This window comes from Cygnus olor, chromosome 5, assembly GCF_009769625.2.
Source record: "Cygnus olor isolate bCygOlo1 chromosome 5, bCygOlo1.pri.v2, whole genome shotgun sequence".
Classification (NCBI taxonomy): Eukaryota; Metazoa; Chordata; class Aves; order Anseriformes; family Anatidae; genus Cygnus; species Cygnus olor.
In genome coordinates this window covers 60,736,621-60,758,827 of record NC_049173.1, presented here as the reverse complement: position 1 = coordinate 60,758,827, position 22,207 = coordinate 60,736,621, and the positions used below count along the sequence as shown (strand labels likewise).

Here is a 22,207-nt window from a genome sequence, read left to right as displayed (position 1 = left end):
TGGCAGTTCCAAGCACTGTATCAATGCATTCTAGTGGGTTACTGGGCTTCCTTGCTTACAGCAAAACATAAAAAGGTTTCTTATCTCTGAGATCAGAACTATCTCAGAAATGCAAGATGAAATATGGTTTTAAAAAGTAATTCTCGGAAGTAGGCAGTCACACCTATATATTTAATACTGTCTGGTCTAATCCTCAGACCTTTTTCTGAATGAGCCTAGTCTCCTAATCCTCGTGTATTGCAAGGTTTATTCATGTTTTTAAGGTACTGGACTTCTGTTTCCTTTCCATGCTAAATTGAAATTTACTGACTCATTATTCATGGGAGGCTAGGTCTGATTCTGTTATCTTGTACCGTTTACAGCTATGTGACGCTGGTGTGAAACACTACTATTCTGAATTAATTGGCACTTCATATTCACACTGGACTGACAAAAATGTCTAGGTTAGATAGTGGAGTAGAGTAGTGGAGAAGCACGCCTTATATATACACACAGTAAATATATATATATATATAAAATCAGAGGCAATAAAATTAGATGGTGAAATTCTCCACTTATGGGCATGATGCACTTTAGCTGCTTTCAAATGGACTTGTTAAAAAAATACCTGTCACAATTCTAGATTATGCAGGAGTGTAATTTTTTCTCTCTCCAAAATGAAGGCATTTTAACATAAATATATTTTAATTAAAACATCCTTTTTAAAATCTCCTCTCTGCCTTCTCTTATGGCTTCTGCAATTTTAGACAATCTGAGGTACTCCTTTGTTGGCATTAAAGCCAGAAAGAAGCAGTGGCAGCACCATCTCTAGGCTAAGTAAGAATCATTCACACGTGTCAAAGCAAATAAAAGAGTTTTGATCACTTCGAACACATTACCTAGGTATTTTCTTTAATTATGGAAAATTTTAGCTGCTCTTGTGTAACTCAACAACACATGGCATCACTTGATAAAATCCTCACTTTTCTCCCCATTCAGGTCCTAGGAAGAAGAGGGATTCTGTTGTAAAACGTATGGAGAAGGAAAACTAAGAACCTTTAAATATCACAAGAGCAATCCACTGGTTTGATTAGGGTTTAGGCCATTATTAGTGAAATAAAGAGACAGATGTATTTTCAAAGACATTAGAACACATACAAGTCCCAAAGTCTTCACTAGATTTCACCAGCTTTGCTCACCTCTGGACTTGACTAACTATAATGTCAGGCATGGTGGCTGATCTTTATTGGCCTTTTTGATAGAGAGCCAGGGAGGGTTCCTTTTTTGAGCCCTTTGGTATGAATGAATGCTGATCTCCTTAGAAAACCATACCAATGTATGGCTATTGGTTTTGTTTACAGCTTGGTAGGTCTTATATCAGATAATTAATGAGGAAAACATTCAGAAGAAAAAAGAAATCAGGGCAATAAAAATTTGGGATCACCAATTTAAATCTATGCCAATGATATACTACGATATACACGTTCATTTACAGCAAGCTTCTAAACGTCTGCGTCCAAGCAGCTGCAGGTGATAAATGCACCCAAGGTGGGTGCCACTGAATGAACTGTCAGGCCTGATTCTTGTTCATTTCTGCACTTCTTTGGATCAGCCAAGGGACAGGGGAATTGTAATAGGACCTTTAGTAAGAGGCTGCTCTCCATTGCTGTCTCCTTTCAGTGCATGCAAGTTTACTACTAAAGCAAAAACAAGGTCTTTTCAATACCAGAACATGTATTGGCTACAGACCATTTTTTTCTTACCCAAAATAAAAAAGGTTTTATGATTAGAAAGTAATTCGACAGTGATAACAAATTCTGATTGGGATCTTTCTTGTCAATACCATTGTTGTGCCACGGTTCTGTGAAACCTTGAAAGCAGACCCGCACTTCCAAAGCATTTAAGAAAACACCTGTACCTGTGAAAGAACTCTGCATGTTGTTAAATACAGATAGAAGGAAGCAAACGCCTCACACTCATTCAGCGGATACTTCTCTGTTCTGCTGAATTAATGACTAAGAGATCTCAATTCCCTTCTGAAGCCAAGGTGCGTACGCAGGGGCTAACCGCAGGAGAGATTATGGGTGTGATGTTCTCTGCTGGTAACACTGTTAGCATATACCACTGCAGAGAATTCAAATACCCTGACAGAATTGGTTATTTCTTCCCTTCAATACAGCAAAATATCATTTCTCAACATAGCTGCTGGGCAAGATCAGCCTGAAGGTTGTCCTAAGCCCAAAAATCTCACTCAGGAGAGGTATTCATACACCTAAAGAGGAGAACTGCATTTTCAGTCAGCATACAGGGGCCTTTTTCACAGACCCCTTAAAATGCAATATGGTTTTATTCCCTTATCTGCTTCTTATCTGCGAGTTCTACCTGGCTTAATGAAATGTCAGCATTTCCTTCTACAGCTTCAATTCTCAGGGATCTATGACTCTACAGTAAAAATCCACTCCAGGCCAAAATGGAGCAGACGTGCTCTGAGGCTGCTGGAAACATTTTCCTGAGTTCTTGCTGAAAAATGCTTTTTGTTTCTTGTTTAACTCAGACAATTGGGCTACTAACCCCTGCTTAATTATTCTCTGAGCATTAAAAATATACATAAACTGACTTTGATCACTTTAAAAGACTCTTCAACTTATTCTTCAGGGAGACTGTTGATAATTAATAAAGTCAGTAACAATAAAATAAAAACATATAGAACCTGTACACATTTATCTGGGATCACAAAGCACATAAACACCAAGACTTTTTTTAACCTTTTACAGATGGAGAAACTGTGCGTGGAGAAAATTCCCTGCTTTACAGAAGAATCAGATAAATAGATACCGGTAGTCCTGCCTCTCAATTTTCCTAACCTCTCGTCTGTTTGTCTTCCAGACAATTTGTATTAAGCACTGATTTCAGCACATATTAACATGTACATTAGACCACCTAAGGATAGGTGGTCTAATGTACCCTATCACCTAAGGATACTATGATAGCCTTAAGCATTTAAGGGAAGGTACTAGTTTTTTTTATATGTGACAAGGGGTAACCTTCGTATCTCTTTGGCAGCAAGGTTGGATTTGAAATGCAGAGGAGTCTGTTTGCTTCATATCCTTCCAAGCTTATTTGTTTCTTATTGGCCGAATACTGGCACAAGCTGCCTCAACCTTGGAGATATCCAGGTGTGGACCAGGGAAGGCCCTGAGCATACAGAATCACAGAATCATTTAGGTTGGAAGAGACCTCCAAGATCACCTAGTCCAACCTCTGACCTAACGCTGCCAAGTCCTCCACTAAACCATATCACTAAGCTCTACATCTAAACGTCTTTTAAAGACCTCCAAGGATGGTGACTCAACCACTTCCCTGGGCAGCCCATTCCAATGCCTAACAACCCTTTCAGTAAAGAAGTTCTTCCTAATATCCAACCTAAACCTCCCCTGGTGCAACTTTAGCCCATTCCCCCTCGTCCTGTCACCGGGCACGTGGGAGAACAGACCAACCCCCACCTCGCTACAGCCTCCTTTAAGGTAGAAACTGGTCCAACTTCGGTACCTGGTCCAACTTTGAAGTTGAACCAAATGTTGTATCATATGACCTCCAGAGTGTCCTTCCAACCTAAATTATTCTGTTATTGTGTTCTGTGCCAGTTTCTCTCTCTATTTAACGGTTCACCTTAAACTGTGACGAATACTTTCAATGGACTCTGTTTGCTAATAGGGAAGGTCAAGTGCAGTTTTGCACCATGTCTACCCAGGAAAGCAGACAGGAGAAACTCCTGGATTGCAGGAGAACTTTGGTAGCATGAAGCAGAGGTTATTTTTAACTGGTCCTTTGGCAGCAATTTGTTTCAGATTACTGCCCTGCATTTACTGACAACAGACAATCCAAAGAAACTCGTTCTTTGTAATTCCTACTTTGGCTACACTGTTGAAAAAGGGACATTGTGAATAATGGGACGCTATGAAAATACCTAAATATTTTAATTAATATAGTTGATCATGCTCAAGAGGACAATGAAATAATGTCATATATAACTTCTTTTGTCAAAGACACACAAGAGACAAACAGGAAGATAACATGTAAGGAGATAAATGGGAAGAGGTATTATTACCATTACCACACTTCTCCAACACAGAAGCAGGTTTCTTAGATGTACAAAACCAACTTGATTTATTAAAGGAGGACTGAGCAGACAAACCATGGTTATTAGAATTGTGAATTTTGGCCTGACTGTTCCCCTCAATTATCTTGGAATATAACCAAGAGATCTCCTTTAGCCTGAGGAAAGCCTGAGGAAAGAAGGAACTGAAGCAGAAAAAGCAAATACTCCTAAGACACTCATTGACATTGGGGGCTGATACCATCTTCACTGTAACTTGATTAACCAAATTGCAATCCAACAGCCTTAAAAAAGATTGATTTAGTTTCTATATGAGTCTTACAATGCAATGAAAATCTCTCGAAGTAAACCTCGTGTGGTAAAACCCAGTAGATCTGTCTCCTTTTGGATTAGCTGACAGGTATATCCAAAACTTCTTGCTTCTCTTCGCTGACTGACTGCCCTAAAAAAAAAAATAAATTAATAATTAAAAAATTAAAGATTTGGAGAAGACAGTTGAGAACATATTATTTACTCCAGGAAAACTGTTTGACATGCGACTAATCCTTGACCTGTCCCTGGGGTTTGGTAAGACAGTCTAATGACGCCAACCAGGACTCTGATCCTTGCTGTAGAGTCCCCTGAGACTGCCACTCATATTTAGCAGCACCTGAAGTGCCACAGCTGTCACTAAGCTGGGAGCAGGAGGCAGCCACCATACCACTGACACAATGCTGTTGAAAGACGCCTGTGTGACAAATGTCCCAGAAGGTGTGCTCTATCTTAAAGACCAGAAAGTACCAGAAGACCCAGTTCAAGCAGGAAGAATTTAAGTATGTCCTTAACTTTAAATACCAAAGAGAGCTTGGAGATTCAAATGCTTGCTTAGATTTACACTCATGCTGAAGTGCTATCTGTATAGGAATGGTCATAAGCGTGTACTTACATACTGGTCTCCCTCCAAGCTTGAATGTCAGACTGTCTTTGCAGGTGAGACTTGGCATCTTAAGCCCACAGGAAGAAGGCTTGGCGTAATCTTCAGTTTTAATGCGGCTCTTGTCTCTCCCTTCTGTAAGAATCAAAGCCCCTGTGCTTTACCTACTGTTTAACGTTTCTCTTGTATCTTTCTTTCTGCAGTATGTGGCATTTGCCTCCCTCTTCTTCATTCTGGTCTCCATCACCACCTTCTGCCTCGAGACCCACGAGAGATTTAACCCCATTGTGAACAAGACAGAAACTGAATTCATCGGGAATGACACCCAGGTGCGGCACTACAGGGAAGCAGAGACTGAAGCCTTTCTCACCTACATCGAAGGTGTCTGTGTGGTCTGGTTTACATTTGAGTTCTTGATGAGAGTCACTTTCTGCCCAAACAAGGTGGAATTTATCAAAAACTCTTTGAACATCATTGACTTTGTGGCCATACTGCCTTTCTATCTAGAGGTTGGACTCAGTGGCCTGTCTTCCAAAGCTGCTAAGGATGTCCTGGGCTTCCTCCGCGTAGTCCGTTTCGTGCGAATCCTGCGAATTTTCAAGCTGACCCGCCACTTTGTTGGGTTGCGGGTCTTGGGACACACCCTCCGTGCCAGCACAAACGAATTCTTGCTGCTCATCATATTTTTGGCATTGGGCGTCTTAATCTTTGCCACGATGATCTATTATGCCGAGAGAATAGGTGCTAAACCAAATGACCCTAGTGCCAGTGAACACACACACTTTAAAAATATCCCCATCGGCTTCTGGTGGGCTGTTGTCACCATGACGACCCTGGGCTACGGAGACATGTATCCTCAGACTTGGTCAGGCATGCTGGTGGGGGCGCTCTGTGCTCTCGCTGGCGTGCTGACCATTGCCATGCCTGTCCCTGTCATTGTGAACAATTTCGGAATGTATTACTCCTTAGCTATGGCTAAGCAGAAGCTACCAAAGAAAAAAAAGAAGCATATCCCGAGGCCACCCCAGCTGGGATCCCCCAATTATTGTAAATCTGTCGTAAACTCTCCACACCACAGTACTCAGAGCGACACTTGCCCACTGGCCCAAGAAGAAATTTTAGAAATTAACAGAGCAGGTAGGAAACCTCTTAGAGGAATGTCCATCTGACCGTTAACCTCCATCCCGCGTAGTGATTTAAGATTCAGCCAGACTGCTTTCTTAGAGCAATGGGTAGCACATTTATCCATTCTAGTCCCACCATCACACAGTGAATAATATGTGTGAAGTCTAGGTTGCAGGGACAAATGGTACAGTGGAGGCTGATCAGCAAAACTAAGGATGACAGCACGCTCTAGGAGCCCAAACTTTGGTCCTGGTTAAGGGCATACAAGTCTCAAGATATTTTGAAGAGCTGTTACATCTAGTGGAAGAATTTTGAGAGTTCTACAGCTATTTTGCTGGACTGTGTAATACATCTCAGAGGCTCCTGAGAGCTGAATGCTTCATAGAGCAGAGTAGGAGCCAAGTACTCAGCAATTACAGAGTTTTCTGACAAAACAGGGCTGGAATTTGAAACAGCCAGATGCTTTCTCATTTGTTCCCAATTGGGACCTTTCATCTGTTTTAAATGGCAGATATTGTGCATCTCATTACAGAAACTAGGTGCCTAGTAAGTCGAAGGGACAACTATACCATCATGCATATTCATGAGACAATCCCGTCTCTTTCTGATGATTATTTCAAAGTAGAACAACAGCTCAAATTCTTGACACTAATATAAAATGACTCACTCTGAGACAAGACTAGATGTAAGGATGTTTATTCCATGGCATGCAAATCAATTATTCTATAATATTCCACTAGAATTTAGCAATTAGAGCTATGAAGAGTTTTGAACTACATTTTCTAAACCATGCTCCTTTTGCAAGTATGGGTTGGTGAGTTATAGCTCTTTCAACCCTCTAGCAGCAAAGGCTGACTGGAAAAGGTCGGACTGGTCAATACTGGCCGGTTTGACCTGAACAGTGATCGCCTCATAATATGGTATTCTTACTTTTAATTATGCTGATTCATGTCAGCAATAGGTGAAACCAGAGCAAAACTAATCATGCTAATTCTACTGGGGGGTGGGGGGAATGGAAAAAATACTAGTCACCGTGGAATATATTATAATATCCCATGGCTAGTGGTTAATTATGGGAATATCTCAGTTTTATGAGACTCCTCCTATAGCACATAAAGTTACGGGGCTCCAATTTGACTATTTCAACCCCATAATCTACCTCTACCCACGGAATATCACTATTTATTCTATGGAGTAATTTCAAAGTAGATAACCATGTTGAAAACAAAGCCAACTGCATTTCTGGCAGACGTTCCAATGAAGTTGCATAGTAGACATTCTTCAGCCTATTTCAGAATATTCCTGTGTCGTATTAGATAAAACAGATCACCAATCAAGTGATTTTAACTGACATCTAGACAACAAGAGATGCTTTGAAGGAGCTAGCGTATACCTATGATGGTCTTGTGTTATCATTTTTTTTACTTTAAAGAAAATTCTAATTTGTTATTCATCCTGAGTGAGGTATTTTCTTGTCATCTCATAGCCATGCATGTTGATGTCATTGTGAGAGGCACAAAGAAAGTGAGACTTTCCTTTGTGTGTGACTTCACCTATGCCAGTGCTAATTTTGGAGGGGAAGAGCTGGTGGGAACTTTTCTTTTCTCTCTTCTCTTCTTTCCTTTTTTTTCTTTTCCCTTTTGTGCAACTGTGTAAAATTCATTCAGAAGGTAAAGAGCTTTCATTTTCTTGTTAAATACTGCTCCATTGCAACAGGCCAATCACAATTCACGTGACTGATAGACTGTCTCTTTCCTATTGTATCTTTGGTGCATAAGCGTATGGTTTTATCATCCATTCCCCTCAGGTTGCAAATGCTTATCACAACTCATGTCCAAGCAGCAAACCTTCTCATAAGTAGATGCCTTTGGGGCATCACATATCAAGAGGGAAAGAGGGCACTAACAATATGGTGTGTTTCTTACCATGCCAGCTACCCAATTGTAAAGTGTATGAGACACCTGACTTTTGAGTACTTTAGCAGTCAGCTACAAAGTGACTTTCATCTCAGAAATCCTTTGCTTTGTAAAGTTCCTTCCATTACATACCCTGGTCCTCTCTGGGAACTAGAGGACTAAGAATTCTACGAGTTCAATGCAAATCCACACTGGTATCCTGAGAATACGTGTAATTTTGGTTCAATGTGGAACTGTTTTGCCACCATCAGTGCTCTAAAATCAGCTGTTACCACAATATCCATGAAGTATTGACAGTAACAGCAACTTAACCTATTTCTGCAATAATTAATTAGAAGAGGATATTTTTATATACGTATACAAGCATATATATTTTGAGAAGTAACAAAGCACACTTATACTTCAGCTAACAAAATGGACTCAGTAACACTGTTGCTGGAGACCTGTTTCTGATAATTATTATGCACCACTAGCAGCAAAAATTGTTGCCTGCATCTCTCAGCTCCCTCACAAGGAGAAAGATCTATACGCGTGCAAGAGAAAAGTGAAAAATAGTAAGATCAGAACTGGACTGTTAAAACAAGATCTGCATTGCCTTGTATGTTGAGGTTCACTTTATGTAATATAAAGCACTCATATGCACTGACTTGTTCCTGAAACTATAACCTGCACATTATATAAAAACAAAGACTTACAAGTTGTGAATGTTCCCCATACAGTGAAATATTTACATTAGTTAACCCCACCTAACTGTAGACAACCAGTTAACATCATACTAGGAACTCAGTGTCCATCAGATCTAATGTTTCTAAAATTATGTCCAAGTTGTTCAAGATATTTCTTGTAATTTGTAGTTGCAAAGCTTCAGTGTGGCGGTATCTAGGAGATATATAGCCATATGATGTGTATCTAATATATTCTTTAAAAAAAAAAAAGCCTATATAGTTGCTCAGGAGAAAGGGACATCACATGAAGTTAATAATTCCATATATTATGTGTGGTGGAATGATTAAATACTTCACAAAACTGTGAGGAGTATGAAATAGTTCCACATATGATTATCTCTCTACAGCAAAGTGTCCCCTTACACACTGGGTCAGCAGTTCCCAGCTGATCTCGGTCCATACCCACACAGTCAAGCGGGCTCTACAGAGAGCTCTGCACAGCCACATCCCAGCACCTCCTCTCAGGCTAAGGAGCACTTTCTTGGCACAGACATGCAAACAGAAGAACTTTGCCTGCAGGCTGCACAGCTGTTGCCAATGATGCTATGGTCATTTGCAGGCAAAGCAAAGAAGTTTTGAATTGAAATTCTGGTAGGTTTGAATCGAATTGTTAAGTTGGCCCCAACACTCTCAGCATCCAGTCCTATGTTAATCTGTATCTGGCAGGAGGGTATTTTAAGTAACAGCTCTTGGTTTTAATTTGATAAAGAATGCCAGAGTTCAGCTCTACCATGCCCTCCCTTCTCTGCATCAACTCTTCCTGCTCTCCATCCCACCTGTTCCCCCGGTGGGTGGGTGGGAGAGCAGCAGAAGAGGAGGAAAGGCATTGCAGAGGATGGCAAAGCTACTGCTGTAGGCAGGCCTTCAGCAGCAGCAGCATTAAGAAAGCAAAGATTTCCCCTCGGAGACCAAAAATTCTTCTTCAAGACAATTTCTGATGACCATAAACTCTCAAGATACTGTTTATATAGTGCCTAGAGGAACTGGGCCTTTGATGATACAAAGGAGCAGATCTCATCTGACCCATTTGACAAAAGCTCCTTGACCCAGGAGCTGTAGAGGACACTATAGGTGTCTCCTCGTTTAAAATATACACACCAAGTTCTAGCATTGCCATGTCAAACTACTAACTTTGTTATGTTGCAGTATTGCGTACATGCCCCATTCAAGATCAAGGCTTCATTTTGCAGTTGTCAGATCTGGAAAAAACACTATTTTACATCCAAATACCCAACAGCCTAAGTAGAGAGCAAAGAGAAAATGGAAATAACCTCCATTTTTTGTTTAAGCATATGAAGCTATTAGAGAGTGTCCAAAGGAGGGCAACAAAGATGGTGAAGGGTCTACAGGGCAAGACGTATGAGGAGCGGCTGAGGTCCCTTGGTGTGTTCAGCTCTGAGCAGAGGAGGCTGAGGGGAGGCCTCATGGCGACCTACAGCTCCCTCACAAGGGGAGCGGAGGGGCAGGCGCTGAGCTCTGCTCTTTGTAACAGCGACAGGACCCGAGGGAACGGCATGGAGCTGGGACAGGGGAGGGTCAGGCTGGGTGTTAGGGAAAGGTTCTTCACTGAGAGAGCGGTTGGGCACTGGGACAGGCTTCCCAGGGCAGTGGTCACAGCACTGAGCCTGCCAGAGCTCAAGAAGCATTTGGACAACACCCTCAGACATATGGTCTGATTTTTGGGTGGTCCTGTGTGGAGCCAGGAGTTGGACTCTATGATCCTTGTGGATCCCTTCCAACTCAGGATATTGTATGATTCCATTATTTTCATTTGACTCAAGGCTTTATTTAATTCTGCAACATCACTTGAAAGATCTGTGGCAAAGCCATGAGTTAAACACAACTGAGCACTGGTCATAACCATAGTCCACTGTGCTGCAGTGTCTTTTATCTAAAGGCTTCAGAGTACTCCTATCAGTCAGTATCATAACTGAAGTAAACAGAAAGAAAGAAAAAAAAGCACAAAGCAAGCAAAATTTGCTTCAAATTCGAAGCAAAACGAAAAAAGTCAGTCTCAAACACTCAAACTTATCTGATTTCTGCGCCAAACCACACATTATCCTACAGGTAATTTATCTCAGTACATGCAGTGAAATACATTAAGGCACAAGTTTGTAAGAAAACCTGAAAACATGCAGAACAAATTGTGAAAGTTTTGTTACGGAAATGTTACTCAGCTCTTTAGGCCCTCTCTTCTGTGAGCTGTGCACTTATATGAAGTTCACTGCATGGTTACATATTAAAGGTGCCATAGATGAAGAAGTGAAAGTTATATTCTGACACTGCAAAAGATATTTAGAACATGAACAGAATTATAACTTCATTTGATGTCTACAGCACTCTCTGGTGTAATAGAGCAATGGTCTTAAGAATGCATCCATAACACAGAAGTACAGATGAGGATTATTTTGGTTTTGTTAAGAAGCCTATCCCAACCTTTGATTGTTTCTGTACATACACTTCCAACACCTGCACACACGACATTTATGTTGATTTTAATATGGCCAAAGTAAGAATTTCTCACCTCTCTGGTCCACTCTGCATGCAGCTTCACTTCAGCTATACCCCATGGATACTGTATCTTCATACAAGTGTATCATGCAGACATGTTGGGTAACTTTTTCACAGTGTATTGACAGCAAAATACTCTATTCATTGCATATCTGAAAAATTTGGAAAAAATATTATTAAATTCAGGAGCCTAAGAGAAGGAAAATATCTGTCCTTACTAATACAATCTTTAGCTTCAGAAAAACTTTCGTGGTTATTTTACTTGCCTGCCCAGAAAACAATTGTCCAGAAGCCACTCCACAACTACCCCAGTGTCTGAATAGTTAAAGCCATCCTATCCCTGACAGAGGGGAACTACATTGTTATAATGACTCCAGCGTGACATTAGGAACTTACCATATCAATGCAATTTACTGAGATAGAGCTGATCTCCCTTTAAAGAAATATTGTGGAATTACCTGTTTTTACTTTATCAGTTATGCTTTCCGAAGGCACTGCTCTTTTCTCAGGGCTTCATTTTTCATCCCTTCTGTTACTGTAACCTAAATAACCTGTATTTCTTGTGGAACACATTGGTTCTAACGTCAGAAGTGTGCTGAGCACTGTAATTCCAGTGCCAATGCTCAGTGGGAGCTGGGGACTCTTGGCAGTTCTTCTCACAGGCCCATTATGCTGCCTAACATATAGCCGTAGACTGTGAACTTCAGTGGTTTTCTTTTGCAGATAGCAAACCGTTGTTAAAGCCATGGGTAGGCAGTCACTGTGGTGGTTCTTCAATTCACAGGGAAGAGAATTCTCTGACCAAATGCCTTTGAACATTAAAGAAAAAAAAAGTAATATGACTCTACTAATTTTAGTGTCATAAAGCTTTTGACCCTCTCTGTAAGACCAAGAGCAGACAACAATGTAACTGAAAAGAGTCCCGGTCTTTTTCAGCTCAGACAGCTTTGATGTTTGTATGCATTTGATATATTTAAGTATATTTAAAAGGCAGAGGATAAGGTAACAGGGAGATGTTTTTTCTTTCCTCCTGGTACTTAGCTTTCCTAGCTTTTAAAACTCCATAATCCGTCTCTCCAAATAGCAAATGAGGTAATGATTGCATCTTAACATCACTGAAGATGGAGGCTGGGTCCTCTGGGTCTAATGCAGAAATTGTAACAGCTCAAAATAATAGGAATAACGCTCAGTTCTTCTCATTCAACTTAAAATACATTTGCCTGAAGTTCCCCTTATGTTGAAAGAAGAGTTAGGCAGTCTAAGAGAGTAATTCACTGATTTATGACCTGAATTGCGCACCAGAGGTGGCTTTCTCGATAACTTATCTCAGGTGACTGCAGCTCTGACTTAAGATCCTCAGTTAAGTGCCTATATTTAGGTGGAAGCAATTCGGATCTATTCCTTGCCCCTTGTGTGGCATTTCTGCAATCTCATAGCTATACAATGTAATTTTTTGTTGTACAATTATTCATCTGTCATTTCCTGTAGAGATACAATCAGTGGGTGTCACTTACACTAGAGTGCTTGCTTACATTATGATTTGAGTAAGAATAAAATTCTCTATACCAAGTCAACTGAAAGCAAAAAGGAAAAGCAATGAATTCAAGCACAAAGGGTTACCTTCTTTTTGGTCCACATCCATTCCAGGTCTACGATGGCTGAAGAGTTTTGCCATCCAGTTACTTAAATGGCAGTGAGCAGTAGCCACAGCCTAGTCCCTAGTGAGGAAGGTTTGAACAAAGCCCCAGAGCAGTGCAGCAGTATGGTAAGGTATTTAATGGAAGAATAGAAGTAAAAAGAGCTCCTTGCATGTCTGGACTGGCTTCTGTCCTGTCAGCAGAGAAGTCTGGGGGATTTCCTTCAAAACTGTTCTTCTTTTGCTGTCAGTCCCCAAAGCAGACACTTAGATGCTTTTCTCTGGCACTATGTAAGACACCAAAAAAAAAAAAAAAAAAAATCACCTTACACAGTCCCCTGTGGACAACTATATGAAGGGGCAGGGCTACACTTAGCTGAAAAATAATCGCAGAACTAATAAATCTTAGGACTTTTCATGCCTTAACTTAATGAGCACGAGACACTTTTAGAGATAGGTAAACAGATAGAGACACTCCAGCCAAGTCAGATCACCCTCTGCCAATCCTCCAGAACTAGGTATCTTTAAATAAGGTAAACCATCTTTCTCAAGCATCCTTTCACACCATGTGCCTGCCACTATAGCTCCCATGCCATCCACTGCAGAGTGAATTCCTGGGATATCAAAGAGGTACTCTTGGCATCTCTCCCTTCTGCTGGATTAAGTATGAATGACGCTTGTAGGACAGATACAACAAAAGTCACCTTTACTGCAATAGCACTAGATAAATGGGATGATTTACCCATTACTACAAAAGGCCAGGGCAAAAAGGGTCTAGGGTATGAGGTGAAAGCTCTGTGCCCAGCCCACTAGCTTATATCCCTCTTACTCTGTACTTGATGGATATTTTCTCCAAACTTTGCCTATTTGCTTGTCTGTTTATAAGCACAAAGCCGAAATAAGAAGCAATTCACCATTCCCACTGTCATTGTTCTTTGTATTCATCCATGCTCCATGTCTCAGACACCTTCCATACTGTACAGATCATCATACTGTGTTCCTCAGTCAGAGCGGTAACGTAAGACTGTAGCATGACTCACCCAACTGCATTTTCCTGCAACCTCTACCTGACCTGTCAAGGACCCACCACGCTCTACAGAATCTGATGTTAGTGGGATCTCAGAAGGCCAGGATGAGTATAAGTGAAACCCCAGAAGCATCAGGATAAAACTAGGAGGGATCTTCCAGCTCTCTTTGCAATGTAGCACTTCCAGGAGCAACAGTTCTCAGCACTGCACTAAACACGTATTCAGTAATACCTGTAGAGGTGATAATATACTGGATCAACTTAATTAGAGCTCCTGTATTTCCTCTAGAGGTACCAGTAGGTAGGCAGCCAACATACTGTCACCTCACTTCAAGAAGTAGTGCCTCTCAAAGGTGATATTCTCTGGGAGTGATGTTACTATGTTGGCCAGTTAGTTCTGGGAGAGGCGGTCACCACCGTCACTGGAGTGCCTTTACTGGGGGACACGGCTTCCTGGAGGAACCCAGGTCAACACGGTGGTGAGTAAATGTTGAAAGAGGTAGGTTGGGTTGGAAGGCCTCTGCATATTCATGTAGCATACTGAATTCTGCTCTCATTTGCGCCAGCAAAAAATCCATCAGTGTGAAATCTACTCAGAAGACCTTCATAGCAACTTTCAAAATATGCAGTAATATAAACATCAGGAAATTTTAATAAAGATACCTAGATCTAACAACATTTTTTAAATTATTATTTTAATGGCCTTAGAATATTGGGATAACTAAAACTGAGTTGTTATATAGGAATCTGTTAATTCTTTTACATGTTCTTCACATTTTCTCTCTCTTTTTCTCTTTCTCTCTTTCACTCTGTTTGTTAACATTTATTTGTTATTACTGTACGTTGCTTGCAACTTGTGTATGTTACAGACTGTCACTTTTTATTCTGTGAAGTTTTTCTCCAATTCCATCAACCTGAGCTCCATGTTGGGCAGCCGAGGAGATTACAATACAGTTATTTAATGCAAAAGAACAAGGAATGTCACAGACTATAGGTAACTTCATTGAGGTTGTGACACAAAACCTGATGCAAGGTATTAATGCAAAGAGTAAGTACTCGGTATTACAATAGAACTACTTAGTTAAATTACTTTTTTTTTTTTTCCAGATAGTCTGCATGGAAAAAAAATAATTCTTTATTACTCTCCAGCAGAAAAATTCCCAAGCATACCAATTTAGGATTTTTTTTCACTGCCATTTTGAAAACCAGTGATGCCCATATTGATGAATCATTACTCATTTTCAGAGGCTTAAATCCATATTGCCTATGCTGTTCTTTATGCTATACTTCCTTCCATACTGTCCAAGCCATCATTTCATCATCCTTTGTCTGTGGTTTAATACATCTGCTCCATAATTCTTTTTATAATTTAATGAAGTTATATCCCTTTCACTCTAAGGACCTGCTTTAACAACAACAAAAGTGAGCCCCTACCCATGGGATCCATGCTTCTTAATCCTGCATGAAGCTCTGGAGCCCATAAAAATTGATTTCTGTAGCCAAAGATGGTCTGGCACACAAGCTTAATTGTTATTTTGCTGAATCAGGTCCTGACCAAGGTATTTTGTTACAATCTCCCACATTTACCCAACAATACTTTGAAAGAATGGTACAAAATAGCTGATAGACATCTCTGATCATTTTCTAGAGGGAGAACATGAAGTTTACTGCTTCTAAACTTCTTCTTAATTGCTAGTAAATTCTACGCTAACTCAGAAATCACTATAGCCATGTACTAATTCAAGAAAAAGCTTATTTTTCTCAGTCTGCAGTTTCTTTTCTTCCCAATTAGCTATTATGTCCTAAGCCTCCTTTAAAAAGTGAAGAAGCACAGCAGAGTTTAGATGAAGTCTAGTATAAAAATAAAAAAGATTTATACTGATGCAATTGATGAGTGGCCAATGAATACTAATGGCCAGTAAACACTATCCAGGCAACCATAAGAAACACAACTTGATATAACTGGTGTGAAATTTGAATTAAGGAGACTCGAGAGAATAGGGAATTGAACTGTAAATACCAACTTTCTACACAACATCTCAGAGAGAAATGGAGGTATATAAAGTCAATGGGGACTTTCAGATGCTGAGCAGCTCTTAACCTCCACAGATCAGAGGAAATGTCTTTAGACACTTGGATTCATACCCTTATCTTCATCATAATCATTTGCTCAGCACTAGAAGTATCAGACAAAAGCAATGCTGCAAAAAGCAATGCAAAATTTTTGCATTTTCTCTAGAATAAAGACAGATGGGAAATTGTCTGTCCTCCACCAGCAACTATAGCAGCCCTGCAACTACTTCACTTTGCACTTCCAGCTAAATGTCTTGTAGCTGAGAAAAGCCAGAGCACAGCAGCTCTCCACCCTCATCTTGGCCATGCCACCTCTGTTCCTGTATCATTCTATCAGTAGCCTTAGGGACAGAGAAAACCATCCTGCCAAGAAAGTTTGCCATTGCCAGCACAGCATGACATGGCTAATGTTTGCCACATTAACAGCCCTTTTATATCATGAGAAAACTGAGAGGAGAGTGAAAAACAAGAGAGTAATTAACTTATTAAATGGACAACATACCATTACTTCCAGCAGGGTTCCAGGTGCGTTAAAGGTTTCTGCCGTGAGGGACCTCAAGGACATCCCTCTTCATGAGAGACTTCAGGCAGCTACTGAATGTTAGGAGCCATGCAGAGTAACAGGGGTTGAAAATAAGCAAAGACCCTCAAGCTGTGAATGAGAACCAAAACGCACACAATCAGGAGCAGGACTATCCACAGACTGTAATAATGGCAATGTCAAGTTTGGGATCAGGGTTATAAGAGCACAGCTGAGATCTAAACAAGCTGTAGATTCATTTTTAGCTGTACATGGGATGGTGGTATGGAGTTTAACTGTAGTTAGACATGGTCTCCCTAGTAGAAAGATCTTCATCTTTCAAGCAACTTCCTTTCTCAGTTCTGTCCCTGTTTTTGCACTCAACTGCTCCTACCTCCTTCCTGCTAGTCAACCCCTTCTCTTGGGGCAGGAGTGCAGACCCTTGAAGTCCTCTGAGTCTTTGTGAGACGGCAAACAGCTTCTCAGGGAAGTTGTAAGTGCTCAGCCTTGGTCCTTGTCTCTTTCAATCCTTGAACAAGGGTGGCTGGGAGGAAGAAAGTCTGTTTCTTTCTGGAAGAGATTGCCAGTGACCTAATGGGACCAAAGAAAACAGACCTTTGTTTACTATTTGCTGTGTTTCTGATCTGAGGGTGGGAAGGCCCCATTTTCTTTAGTACAATGCCAATGAACCTGGTGCAGATCATGTAGCCAGTTAAATAAAGCCAGCAAAGTCACTAGGACAGTCTGCAACTGATGCTATGACAAAAGAGAAGAGCTGTGCAGCATGCAGTCTCTACTGCGCTTTTCCACAATAAGCAGAGTATACTGATGCAAAATCCAGAAGCTATCTTAAGTGTTGTTTTTCAGAATACCCCCAATTTTAAACTGTCTGCTTGAGAACACCCAAGGCATTTTAATCATACTTTCCTGCAAATGGAGGCAAAGAAAACAGGAAGGAAGATTAAAAACAAAAACAAACAAAAAAACTATCAAGTGGAAACCACACAAATGAGGTAGTTGTGAAATGAGCTACTCACCTGGGAGATCTGCTGAACACTTTTTTCAGCCTCTCAGTCAAAACTCTGCAGGAGAATGCTTAAAACTTGTGCAGTTAACTAGGTGTTCACAGATAGTATGATTATGGAGATGAGGTGCCATGCTGGGGGTCAGAAGATTTTGTAAATAACCTCTTAGATAGCAGTGGGCTAGTTACTTCACCACATGGTAGTTTTACCCATCTGTAAAACAGGGATGATAACATCAGCTATTCTTCATGAAACAGTGTACAATCTGAAGAAAAATGCTATACAAGCCTAGTTCAGATTCTGCTAGCAGGGACAGAAAGACTCTTATGAATTTGGTGTCAAGCCTTAGAAGTTTTAAGCGCCTAGAAGTAGTCGTCATTAGTATGACCATGCTGGTAGTCACCAGACAGCAATTGTTTCGGTAGTTTTGCTTTATCTGGACTTCTCTCAAAGCCAAAGTCAATCTTCGAAAGAGCAAACACGCAAATGGAAACTTAAGAAAGCAGCCAAATAATATAATTTCACTCCATCTTTAGACCTCATTCCTCAAATTGTTCAGCATGTAGATCTGCTAATGAAAAGAATGGAAAACTCTCACTGTTGACTGATGATATCAGTGATGTTTTCTTTATTTCCATAACAACCTATATACTTATTAAATATTATATGATTGTTGAAACTCACCTTCACAGAATTAGGTGCTGCAGACAGTGGTTTGGAACACAACCACTCAACACCTACCAGCTACCAGCAACAGATGCAGTCTTCTGTGCTGGTAATTTCTCTGCTTCCTAAATATTCTGCAAAATCATCACTGAGGATTAGCGGGGCTATCCAGAATGTGATTCCTGGGGCATAGCCCATGCATGGAATAGGCGAGGGACGTTAGTGGGACAAGTCAGTGATTTGTCCACATCTCCGGCTACTCAATTCTCTTTCTATCAAATAGAAATAAAATTGTAAAGTTGGGGATTTTCAACAACAGATATAGAGAAAAATTCATCCATGTTAAAGAACCCTGAGGAGGCTGCACAAACAAGTTGCAGCTCAGGTTGCTAGGGATCTGTAACACAGCTTAAGAAATAAATTCCAAGAAGGTCAACTTTCTTGTCATTCGACCACAATGGAGCCTGAAAGCTGCTTCCAAAAGGACTGATGCCTGTTATCAGCGAGCAGCCTGACTTGCAGCCACCCTGCTCAGAGGCGTTTTGAGCTCCAGAAACAGACCAGCGCCCCTTCCATCACTCAGTTTAGTCTGCAAACCCAGGCTCAAGTGTAGCAATGGGAATCTCAGATTTGTCAGTGCCCAGCCGTGCTGACACAGCTGCCTCTCCCACGTCAGGACTAGAGCCATCTGCTTGGAGCAGCAGAGGCTTATGAAGAAGCCCAGTTCTTTGCTCATCCCCATAAGGCCAGCAGCTCTCCCCAAACCCAGCTACGTGGTTTTGAAAGCAGCAGCTCAGTACCTGCAATGTCGTGGTTTCCATGGCAGCCGTGCCAGGGTTTTGTGCCAAGAGTGGTTTTGAATTGCACTATTACAAACAGAAAGCAATTGCAATTCACTGCAACCTTAAAATTTTAGTACCGTATTGAAATTAGCCTCTACAAACATTAAAATGCACCCATAGTTTTTTTTTTTTTTTTTTTTTTTAGTGTTTTAAATGTATTGAGAGACCTGTTTATTTCATTGCTCACAAAACAAAATGTTACTACCTCTCCCTCTGGGGAAATAATTGGCTAATTCTACACAGAGAAGAAAGGAGGCAGAGGTTAGATTTGCAAAAAAGACTGTTTTGGTAGTGACAAACCAGTGATAACTAAATACAAATAAAGACAGAGTATGCAATTACCAGTGCATAGATAGATGTGTAGTATGTGTCATATACATCTTCGTGTGTGTGCATGCATGCAAAGCAACAAATATAATCAGTATCATGTAGCATTCAGAACAAAATAGTATATAAATCTAGAAGAAGCACTGAAATTAACTTTATCCATTGACTTTGTCTTTCCTTAAAGACTTACTTGCAGGACCACCCATTGCCTTACAGTGTCTAGGTAATAAGCATTGTGCAACCGAGGTGTAGGATGCTGCCTACAGTTAATGTGTCTCAGCATTTGTGAAACTCCAGAAAGCACATTTTGACTGTTTTTTTCCTCCCTTCAACCAAAACACTCATATTGAGCTGTGCCATATTTCGAGTATATTCTCAATATACTAATTTGCACTTTAAAACCCTAAAATAAATCCTACACTAAGTAGCACTTTAAGTTGTTTTTTTAAACTTCAAGCAAGTCACACAGAGAAAACAGGCTATTTTCAGTCTATCCTCATGGGAATGTGTGGAGCAAAATGGGCAAATCTGACAACCTATTTTTACTATTTACAACCAAGGGTAAATTTTACTCCATCTATTTTCCAAATTCAAGGCCTGCTGTAATGTTTTATATATGTAGTGTCCTGTGCTGGCATTGCAAATACTGTGCGAGTTTCAGAAGAGAACACCAGAAAATTGATTGTTTTTTGTTTTTGTTTTTTTAAATCCACATTCTGCTGTCTTATTTCCATACATAACGTACTCTGTGTGTCTGAAATGTGTACAGCCATTCTGCATGACTGATACTGGAAACAATATAAAACACCCTGGGTAAATTCAAGGAGGGCAAGAGCAGAAATTTTCCCCTCAGGGAATATTGCACAAAGGTATAAATCAGCACAAACAGAATATACTCAAATACTAAAACACAACTCACAGTCCACTGCCTCTCCAAAGCTCCGAGCAACAGTAGGCTTCATGATAAGCAGGTCATTCATGCACCATCCAATGTCATGCAAAAACATGATCCAATTTCTAACCGGGGTCTTCTGCTCGCAGGACTAGGACCAATGCACGCCCGTTTCTGAAACTGCCCCTCTGTGCGGAAGTACAGGCGGCTGCTGTCACACCTAACATGATCACGTTTTGTTTCTTCTTCCACTTAACAGACTTTATTTTATTTTAGTGCAGTGCACACGAACGCAGTGTCTAGGACAGATGTGCTACCTTTTATAGTGTCGCTATAGAACTCGTTAGCTGTGAACCCTTAATTTGCAGCTGGAACTAATAAACAGTGCATAGTGTTTCAATAGCCTTCTGCTTATATGTTTGAAGATTCGAAACTGAATGGTGAGGTGGCCAAGGCGGCGCTGGCAAACGAAGACTGTCCCCACATAGACCAGGCTATTACGCCTGATGAGGGCCTGCCCTTTACCCGCTCTGGCACTCGGGAGAGATATGGACCCTGCTTCCTCTTATCAACCGGGGAATATCCCTGCCCGCCTGATGGAGGAATAAGAAAGGGTATGTAGCTGGGGGTCCTGTAACCTGTAGTTAGCAACCGTTTACAACAAATAAGAGAAAGTCAGCTGTAGCACGCAATAGTGCGCTTGCTGTAGAGATGCACGTTTGGGCTGGAAACCACCACCTGATGTCTGCATTTGGAGTTTCTAACCTATTTCTTTCAGAAAGAAAAGCCTGAGGAGCTGTAACTACCCCATACAGCTATGCTAGGCAGTTGAGTCTTCCACCCTAGCTGGTGCAGCGAGCTTTAGTGGAGAATGCTCTACAATGTCCCTAAATTAGCCCATCCTCCAAGGAGAGGCCAATTACCATTTGACAGCGATGAAGGTTTGCCACTTGGAAAGCTCATGTATTTTACCAATCTCTGAGGAGCATAGACTTGGAGGTGGCAGACAACAAAAGTTAAAACAAAAAAAAAACATCCTCAAGGAACATGAAATGATTGGCTGCCTTAACAGAGCACTAAAACAAATTATTTGGATATTCATACCTGTTTAGTTCACTAAAGGAAGAGAAGCACACAAGAACATCTGTTAGCACAGGTGTCTTACAATTGGAAAATAATCCATCTAAAATCACTTTCATAAATAAATCATTACTAGTTAGTTTCTCAGACTTCTGACAGCTACAGATCTCTCAGAAGTAACTGCATTTTAGTTTGGTAATGACCAGAATCATCTATTTAGTGACAAAAAAAGTCAAATCAAATGGGAAAAACCCTTCCCTTCTTAAAACAGGCTGTTTCGTTTAGGTAACTTACCCTGAGGAAACCATACAAACAAAAATTAAAATTACATATATATGCATAAAAGTTGATACACAATGGGGAAATTGGAAAAGGTCTCTCTCCTCAAATCAGTGTTTATCACTGGTGTACTGTATATAGTATATGATATAGTCAATATTTTAAAACTGCAAAGATTGTACAATGTAACCATACACTGAGTATGGAGTATAGAATTCCCATGTGCCATTGTATGATGGGCAATAGTTATAGTAAATGCCAGTTATAGATAGTGTATGTATTTATAAGTTTAAAGCTTATCATCAACAAAGATATAGTTGGACCACAACACTTTCATATGAAAGTATAATCCTCTAAAATTTACCTTTGTAGCAAAGTGTTTTACTTGATTCTGTATTGGATAAGCATTGGCCGCGTTCATTCAGCCTGGGCGAGTTCGGGTGGTTCCAGTGGATCAGGGGAACACTCCAAATGGCACATCCTTTGGGATGAGGAATGTATGGTTTTCACAATGCACTGCAACCGCCTCCCGTTACTGAGTGAAACGGAGGCCG

At 40.6% G+C, this 22,207-nt stretch overlaps 1 protein-coding gene and 1 long non-coding RNA gene across 7 annotated transcripts in view; one reads left to right on the top strand and one right to left on the bottom strand.

Moving 5' to 3' along the window:
- KCNC1 (potassium voltage-gated channel subfamily C member 1) overlaps positions 1 to 22,207 on the top strand; it is a 126,865-nt gene that overhangs the window by 83,458 nt on the left and 21,200 nt on the right. For 5 of the 6 annotated variants that reach the window (XR_005820027.1, XR_005820028.1, XR_005820026.1 and 2 more), the window contains exons 2-3: positions 5,213 to 6,146; positions 20,720 to 20,908. Coding sequence is in view for 3 of the 6 variants with exons in the window: in XM_040557397.1 (XP_040413331.1) it covers positions 5,213 to 6,146; positions 20,720 to 20,908 (1,123 nt within the window). In the remaining 3 variants the exon portion in view is untranslated. The remainder of the gene's footprint in view (positions 1 to 5,212; positions 6,147 to 20,719; positions 20,909 to 22,207) is intronic. The other variant, XM_040557399.1, reaches the window with a different exon arrangement.
- On the bottom strand, positions 908 to 20,749 carry LOC121070363. Its single transcript, XR_005820029.1, has 4 exons — positions 11,300 to 20,749; positions 5,022 to 5,144; positions 4,419 to 4,538; positions 908 to 981 (listed from the first exon to the last, which is right to left on the bottom strand). It is a non-coding gene; the product is annotated as an uncharacterized LOC121070363 (long non-coding RNA).